Source organism: Carcharhinus amblyrhynchos, chromosome 7, assembly GCF_965287045.1.
Source record: "Carcharhinus amblyrhynchos chromosome 7, sCarAmb.v2.hapA, whole genome shotgun sequence".
NCBI classification, from domain to species: Eukaryota; Metazoa; Chordata; class Chondrichthyes; order Carcharhiniformes; family Carcharhinidae; genus Carcharhinus; species Carcharhinus amblyrhynchos.
The window spans coordinates 101,144,732-101,154,029 of NC_137330.1; the positions used below are offsets into that span (position 1 = coordinate 101,144,732).

A 9,298-nucleotide genomic window follows, 5' to 3' on the forward strand; every position below is an offset into this window, starting at 1 on the left:
ACTTCGGTGCCTATTCAGGCACACTGAGGGAGAACTTAGCGTGGCCAATGCACCTAGGGAGCATGATCACACAGTATCAGGTACCCAGGTTCAGTTCCCAGCTTAGGTCACTGTCTGTGTGGAGTCTGCATTTTTCTCCCAGTATCGCACGGGATTCCTCTGGTGCTCTGGTTCCCTCCCACAGTCTGAAAGGCATGCTGGTTAGGTGCAATGGCCAAGCTAAATTCTCCCTCAGTGTACCTGAACAGGCGCCGGAGTACGACGACTAAGGAATTTTCTTGTGACACTAATAAACAAACATTAAACTTTAAAAATCCTAATCAGTACATCTTTCGTACTGTGGGAGGAAACTGGAGCACCCAGAGGAAATCCAGACACGGGGAGAATGTGCAGGTTCCAAACAAATAGTGACCCAAGTTGGGAATCCAACCCGGGTCACTGGTGCTACGAGGCAGCAGTGCTAACCATTGTGCCATCCCATAACCTGGAGATGAGTATAAAACATTATTAGAGGGTTAAACCGAATAGTACTTGCCTTATTCCATATACTAGAGATATGCAAACAATTATTTTCTTTCTTCATACTTACATAATAAGGTTCAGCCTCCCTTTCAGTTATTTCATCCTGAGATAAGGTGAAACAGGTTGGTATTCTTCCAAACCAAACATCCCGTAATACATCTCTGTCATCTGTCATTTTTCCAACTCTTGATGTAGCACATATAGACTGAAGTGCCTGTCAAAGCTTTGGGAGCAAAGACAAAAAATAATAATACATTCAGCTGACGAAACATTAGCAAACAATGACCTTGTGTTCATCCACTCTTCCCTCCTCCCGCTAACCCAGGACGAACTATTCACAACAGCATGACTGTACATAAGAACCTGAGTAAAGGGTGACTGCACACCCACATATTCCCCACAACCAGCCACCCACACACTATATAACCTATTATAACATATAACTAGATCTGAAAATCTTTAACGTTTTACATTGGGAGGTTTTGTGGTGCAGTGGACAGCATCCCCACCCCAACCTGAAGCACTGAGTTCAATTCCCATTCCAGACTTGATAACCAAGGAAGGTGCATTCCTATTGCCAAACAGGTTGAGTACAGACTTGTAAATGCCCCAACATACACTAAAGCAAGCAACAAGAGCAGGAGATTCCTAGTTAAGCAAGGCAGTACAGAAAGAGGCCATGCAGCTCATTTTGCCCATGTAATCTCTCTGCCTTACGCTTTTCCATTTTCAAGTACTTACCTACTTGCCTTTTGAAAGCTATGGCTTCTGATTCCATCACTTTTACAGCAAATGCATGTCCTAACATCCCTGGCATTAAAAATAAATCTGCTAGCCTCCCTGGGTTTACAAGGAAGAAGATAAATAGAATGTTTTTATTAATTTATGGGATGAGGGCATCATTGGCCAGGCCAGCATGAATTGCCCATCCTTAGTTGGCCTTCAGAAGGTGTTGATGAGCTGTCTTCTTGCGGCGCTGCAGTCCTAAGAAGTAGGTACATCCAATCTTCCGGCACTTCCCCACTCCGTCACACCCTCTTGTCTCTGACTATTAACCATATCAGAAAACACTATTCTAAGGGGTGTGATCATCCCCTGGAACAAGTTGCCCAGGTAACTTCCCCCTCCTTGATGCAACATTTCACATTTTCTATTTCAAATTTATCGGCTCAACTTAACAGCCAAGCTTTATTCTTATCAGAATAAAGGAAATAGGGAGTATGCCATTTGAACCTACTCCACTTTTCAATACAATCATGGCTGATCTTCTCCCTCAACTCCAGCTTCCTGCACTGACTTGATAACCTCTGATTCTCTTATTATCCAAAAAAATCTATCAATTTCTGTTTTAATTTCACACCCCGGTCCTAAATGACTGATCACTTATTCGGAGACTGTGATCCCGTGTTTGCGACTCCCAGGACAGGAAATACATCCTCCTAGCATCTACCCTATCAACTCCCTTAAGAATTGTGTGTTTCAATGAGATCATTCACAGTCTTCTAAATTCCAGTTTATTCAATCAATCCTCTGAAGTCAATCCTCTCATCCCAGGAATCTATCCACTGAATCTTTGTAGCATTCCCTCCAAGACTAGATTACCACAAATGTACACAGTACGCCAAGTGTGATCTCAAGTACAGTTAATAAAATTACAATAAGACTATTTCACTCTTCTATTCAAACCCCTTTGCAATTAAAGCTATCACACCATTGCTTTCACAATTGATTGTTGTAACTTAATGTTAACTTTATAATAAGCGCAAGGATACCCAGGTACATCTGAATCCCAACTTTTTCCAATTTCTCAAATTAAAAAAATTATTCGCATCCATCTCACATACATAATTTCAGACTTCCAATGAAGTCTTACTTTAGAGAAAAACAGACATTTAGATACATAATAATGAAGCATTTCAAATTGTGTGGATTAAAGCAGTCATAGAATCCATACAGTGCCAAAGGAGATCACTTGGCCCATCAAGACTACACTGACTCTAACAGAGCATCCCACCTAGGCCCCATTCCGTAACCCTATGTATATACCTCACTAATCCCCCAAACCTTTAAATCTTTGGACACTAAGTGACATTTTAGCATGGCCAATCAACGTAACTTGCACGTTGTTTGACTGTGGGAGGATATCTAAACACCAGGAGGAAGTCACGCAGACAGTCACCCAAGGTTGAAATCGAATCCAGGTCCATGCCACTGTTAGGCAGCAATGCTAACCACTGTGCCACCTTATGTCTAGTTATGAAAGTGTTGCTTTACAAGTGGTTCAAACTCTCGAAATACATTTCTGATTTAAATAAATATATCGACGGTGGGGAGGGGGGGTGATTTCAGAATAAACTTGCATCAAGATTGCAAAATCTAACTTCTGATCAGCACTTTTCCTTAACCCTGGGCCTAACTATGTGGATGCACAGGAAAAATACTGCAAAATACAAAAACAAAAGAAAGGGCTGCCAAATCGACATAATGGGTTCATGGCTTTTGGCAGCAATCCTTCAGCAAGTTCGTGCCTCAACAAACACACATGGTTGGGGAGAGGAGGGGACGCAACCCTCTGATATTGGAAGGAAAGTGTTTAAAAAGAGTACCAACTTACAGCGAGAGCATAAAGTCAGACACTGAAATAGTCACTCTTGTAACATGTCAATGAAAGCTGGCACTGAAAGGAAACTGCTGCATCAAGTCAGACCTTTCCTCTTATAGCCCATTGCCTCCCAGCCCCATCACAACTGCCATTATAATCAGTAAGGATAGACAACAACACCAGTGCTCCACAAGGCAGTATTCTCAGCCCCTACTATACTCCTTTTACACCTATGACTGTATGGCCAAATTCCCCTCCAATTCAATTTCAAGTTTGCTGATGAACGTAGTGGGTAGGATCTCAAACAATGACGAGACAGAGTGCAAGAATGGGGTAGACAATCTGGTGAATTGGTGCAATGACAATAATCTCTCCCTGAATATCAACAAAACAAAGGCAATTGCCATCAATTTCAGGAAGCGTAAAGGAGAACATGCCCCTGTCTACGTCAATGGGGCCAAAGTAGAAAGGATTGAGAGCTTCAAGTTTTTAGGTGTCCAGATCAACAACAACTGTCTTGGCACCCCAAACCGACACTATAGATAAGAAAGCTCACCAATGCCTCTACTTTCTCAGAAGGCCAAGAAAATTTGGCATGTCAGCTATGACTCTCACCAACTTTTACAGATGTACCATGGAAAGCATTTTTTCTGGTTGTATCACAGCTTAGCATAGCTCCTGCTCTGCCCAAGACCGCAAGAATGTATAAAAGGCCGCAAATGTAGCCCAGTCCATCACACAAACCAGTCTACCATCCATTGACTCTGTCCCACTGCCTCAGCAAAGCAGCCAGTATAATTAAGGACCAACGCACCTTGGACATTCTCTCTTCACCTTCTTCCTTCAGGAAAAAGAAACAAAATTCTAAAGTCATCAACTGACTCAAGAACAGCTTCTTTCCTGCTGCTGTCAGACTTTTGACTGGACTTACTTTGCATTAAGTTGATCTTTCTCTACTGCCAAGCTAAGACTGTAACACTACATTCTGCACTCTCTCCTTGCCTTCTCTAGAATGGTATGTTTTGTTTGCATAGCGTGCAAGAACAATACACTGTATGATAATACACGTACAATAAACATAGAACAGTACAGGCCCTTTGGTCCTCGATGTTGTGCCGAGCTATGTCCAAACCCAAGACCAAGTTATCCCACTCCGTATCATTTGGTGTGCTCCACGTGCCTACCCAGTAACCACTTGAAAGTTCCTGAAGTGTCCAACTCCACTATCACAGCAGGCAGTGCATTCCACACCCCAACCACTCTGAGTAAAGAACCTACCTCGGACATCCCTCCTATATCTCCCTCCGTGAACCTTATAGTTATGCCCCCTATTAACAGCTACATCCACCCGAGGAAACAGTCTCGGCACATCCACTCTATCCCCCTCATCATCTTATAAACCTCTATTAAGTCGCCCCTCATCCTCCTCTGCTCAAAAGAGAAAAGCCCTAGCTCCCTCAACCTTTCCTCATAAGACCTACCCTCCAAACCAGGCAGCATCCTGGTAAATCTCCTCTGCACACTCTCCAATGCTTTCACATCCTCCTTATAGTGAGGTGACTGGACCTGCACACAATATTCCAAATGTGGGTGCAGCATATTGCAATTGCAGCGTAACCCCACGACTCAAACTCAAACCCCCCGTCAATAAATGCTAACACACTGTAAGCCTTCTTCACGGCTCTCTCCACTTGTGTGGCAACTTTGAGATCTGTGGATATGAACCCCAAGATCTCTCTGTTCATCCACATTCCCTCAGAACCCTGCTGTTGACCCTGTAATCCGCATTCAAGTTTGCCCTACCAAAATGAATCACTGGGGACTTATCAGGGTTAAACTCCAGCTGCCACTTTTCTGCCCAGCTCTGCATCCTATCAATGTCTCTTTGCAGCGTACAAGTGCCCACCACCTCATCCACTACTCCACCAATCTTGGTGTCATCAGCAAAGTTACTAACTCACCCTTCAGTCCCCTCTTCCAAGTCATTGATAAAAATCACAAACAGCAGAGGACCCAGGACTGATCTGTGTACTACACTGCTGGTAACTGGCCTCCAGTCTGAAAATTTTCCCTCCACCACCACCCTCTGTCTATGAGACAGCCAGTTACTTACTTATCCAGTCAGCCAAATTTCCTTCTATCCCACACCTCCTGACTTTCTTCATGAGCCTACCACAGAGAACCTTATCAAACATCTTACTAAAATCCATGTATACGACATCAACTGTTTGACTACACACTTAGTTACCTCCTCAAAGAATTCAATCAAATTTGTGAGGCAGGACTTACCCCTCACGAAACCATGCTGACTATCCCAGAGTAAGCTGCATCTTTCAGAATGGTCATAAATCCTTTCTCTCAGAATCCTTGCCATTAACTTACCGACCACCGAAGTAAGACTAACTAGCCTACAATTACCAGGAATTACATTCCTTTTTCCTTTCTTGAAGACAGGAGCAACATTTGCCACTCTCCAGTCCTCTGGCACAATCCCTGTGGACAGTGAGGACACAAAGATCAAAGCTAAAGGTCCTGCAATCTCATCCTTTGCCTCCCAAAGTATCTTAGGATGTATCCCATCTGGCCCAGGGGACTTATCAACCTTCAGGTTTTTCAAAATTGATAATACATCTTCCCCCAGAACATCTACTCCCTCCATCCTGCGTCACACTCATCCTCAAAAACATGGCCCCTCTCCTTAAAGATACTTGAAGAGAAGTATTCATTCAATACCTCACCTATCTCTTCCGATTCCATGCACAAGTTCCCACTACTATTCTTGACTGGCCCTAACCTCACCCTGGTCATTGTTTTATTTTTCACATAAGACTAGAAAGCCTTGGGGTTTTCCTTTATCTGACCCGCCAAGGACTTCTCATGCCCCCTCCTAGCTCTCCTAAGCCCTCTTAACTCATTCCTTGCTCCTTGTAACCCTCAAGTCATCCAACTGAACCTTGTTTTCTCATCCTTACATACGCTTCCTTTTTCCTCTTGACAAAACATTCAACCTCCTTTGTGAACCATGATTCCCTCACTCAGCCACTTCTTCCATGCCTGACATGGACATACCTATCAAGGACACACAGTACTTGTTCCTTAAACAAGCTCCACTTTTCATTTGTGCCCATACCTGACAGTTTCTGTTCCCATCTTATACTCCCTAATTCTTGCCTAATCGCATTATAATTACCCATGCCCCAATTATAAACCTTGCCCTGCCATGTGACCCTAACCCTCTCCATTGCAATAATGAAGGGCACCAAATTATGGTCACTATCTCCAAAGCATTCTCCCACAAATCTAACACTTAGCCTAAATCATTACCCAGTACCCATCAGGGTGTGATGGAATACTTCCCACTTGCCTGGATGGGTCCAGCTGCAACAACGCTCAAGAAGCTTGTGGCCCCACCTCTTGTTGGCTTGTTCACATACTGTGTCAGGAAACCCTCTTGCACACACTGTACACAAAATGTCCCATCCGAGCTATTCGACCTATAAAGTTTCCAATCAATATTTGGAAAGTTAAAGTCATCCACGATAACTACCCTGTGACCTCCACACGTAACCATAATCTGTTTTGCCATTTCCTTCTCCGCATCTCTATTACTATTTAGGAGCGTATAAAAAACTCCGAACAACGCAACCAATCCTTTCCTATTTCTAACTTCAGCCCATATTACCTCAGTAGGCAGATCGCCCTTGAAATGCCTTTCAGCAGCCGTTATCCTTGATTAACAATGCTACTCCTTCACCTCTTTTACCACCTTCCCTACGCTTACTGAAACATCTATACCCAGGAACTGCCAACAACCATTCTTGCCCATGTTCTAAGCATATATCTGTAATGGCCACAACATCATAGTTCCAAGTACCAATCCATGCTCCAAGTTAATAATAAATCAAATCCATTTCCATTCAGGCCTCTGCTGCAGCATGATTCCAACTGGCAGGCCCCCACCACCGCAAATCCTTATCGGCCACGCGCTCACCAACGTGGCCCCGCCCCCTAGAACTCGGGGGGAGCCCCACAGAGGCCCCGCCCCCTTACCAATTCGGGTTGGGCGCTGGTGGCTCGCCCCGACTCCAGTCTCGCGCGCGCACGCACGCTGGCGGCCCCGCCCTGACTCCAGCCGCGCGCACACTGGCGGCCCCGCCCCCTCCAGCTCGTGCCGCCGGCCCGTTGCCCTGCCCCGCCCCCTTGCCTAACCGCCTTCAGCAGCAAAGCGACGGAAGTGACTGTAGAGGCCCTGCCATCAAACCCAACTCTTACACACAGGCCAAGCCTCTGCCCTTCCACAATGATTACCCTTTGCAGCCGCTACCAGCCCCCGCACTCATATATGGCTCACCGCCGTCTCCCTGGTTCTCGAGCAACCAGCTCCGCAGCTTCTTCACAAACTCAAAGCTAACGCGACGCTGCCTCGCACCGCCGCCCCCCCACACACACACAAACACACACGTCACCAACACACGTGACCCCCGACTCGGACCTTCCTCCCGACAGCGCCAGCGGCAGGATGGGTATGGGCGGAGAAACAATGCAAGCGAACTACGACAGCGCCACCTACTGCACCGGAGGACCAAAACATAATCTCAGTGCAAGCAGCCAATGCGTGAAAGGAAGGTTCATCCGTAGAATCTCTACAATGCTGAAGGAGACCATCGGGCCCAAGTGTGTTCTGATTCTTCCAACAAAGCATCTTACCCAGGCCCAACCCCCCACACTATCCTCATCACCCCATGCATTTACCCCACTAATCCCCCTAACATACACACATCTTGGGCCACTAAGGGTCAAATCCACCTAAACAGCACATCTTTGGACTGTGGGAAGAAACTGGGGCACCTGGAGGAACTCCACACAGACATGGGGAGAATGTGCAACCTCCACACACATAGACACCAGAGGCTGGAATGGAACCCAGATCGCTGGCAGTGTGAGGCTGCAGTGCTAACTATTCTGCCATCGTGCCACCCCAGACTTGAAATATTAGCTCTATTCTCTCCAAAGATCTGTCAGACCTGAAATTTTCTAGCATTTTCTGTTTATCTTTCAGATTCCAACATGCACAGTAATTTGGTTTTTAAAAGACTGCTGCCATCCACACCTTAGCTGCATACTTTTTTATCTTCATTTTGCCTATTGTAAGTCTCTTCGTGTTACGAAAAACGTTATCGTCTAAATCTCCCCTACTCTATCACAGACTTCACCTTTTATTCTTTCTCCCATCCACCGCTAGCTCAAAACCATCCTCAACCTGAAATGATAACTCTTGTTTCTCTGCACAGATACTGCTGGACAATGCTGAGTATTTTCTGTTTTTATTTCAGATTTCCACCAATCTTAGATGCTTCAATCCCTTGCACTTATTTGTGAAAAGAACAATGATTTTTAATGGGAGAACTTCTTGTTTATCCTTCCTACCAAAATGGACAATTTCACATCTGCCCACATTTTACTTCATTTACCAGATTTTTGCCCATTCACATAGCCTATTTATGTTACTTTGTAGCTTCCTTACATCCTCTTCGCAATTTACTTTTATATCTATCTTTGTGTCATCAACAAATTTAGCAACCATACCTTCTGTCTTTTCATTCTAGACTTTTTGACAAACTGTAAAAAGCACTGACCCCTATGGCATGCCTATCATGACATCCCACCAAACAGAAAAAGACCCAAAAATGACCCTATGTTTCCTGTTAGCTAGCCAATCTTCAGTCCACGCCAAAATGTTACAGCCTTTTATTTTCTGCAATAACCTTTGATGTGACAGCTTATCAAATGCCTTCTCAAAATCTAAGTACAGTATATCCACAGGTTCCCCTTTATCCACAGCACACATGACTCCTTCAAGGATCTCCAATAAATTGCTTAAACGTGATTTCCCTTTCACAAAAACCCATATTCAATCTGCCTGATTGACTTAAACCTTCCCAAGGTGCCCTGCTATAACATCTTGACTAAATGCTCCTAACATTTTCCCTATAACAAATGTTAAGCTACCCAGCCCATAATTTCCTGTCCCCCTCACCTTTTGATTCTCAGTAAACCAAGAGGATTCTTGTAGTCAAATTTTCAGGAGGTTGATTCTCAGGCTGGAACAAGTCCTCCCCCTTTCAAGTAACTATTGTTTATTACCTTGGTTGTTTGAATGACCTTATAGCTGGA

At 44.6% G+C, this 9,298-nt stretch overlaps 1 protein-coding gene across 4 annotated transcripts in view; it reads right to left on the reverse strand.

The window, feature by feature from the left end:
• Positions 1–7,564, reverse strand: part of atg5 (ATG5 autophagy related 5 homolog (S. cerevisiae)) — a 156,125-nt gene extending 148,561 nt beyond the window's left edge. The window contains exons 1-2 of one of the 4 annotated variants that reach the window (XM_080192827.1): positions 7,476–7,564; positions 590–745 (exon numbers count right to left, since the gene is read on the reverse strand). In XM_080192827.1, coding sequence (XP_080048953.1) covers positions 590–697 — 108 coding nt within the window. In that variant the 5' untranslated portion in view covers positions 698–745; positions 7,476–7,564. Of the gene's footprint in view, positions 1–589; positions 746–1,263; positions 1,334–6,998; positions 7,027–7,432 lie in introns of those variants that run through there. The other 3 variants (XM_080192829.1, XM_080192830.1, XM_080192831.1) reach the window with 3 other exon arrangements.
• Between the last annotated feature and the right edge of the window lie 1,734 nt (positions 7,565–9,298).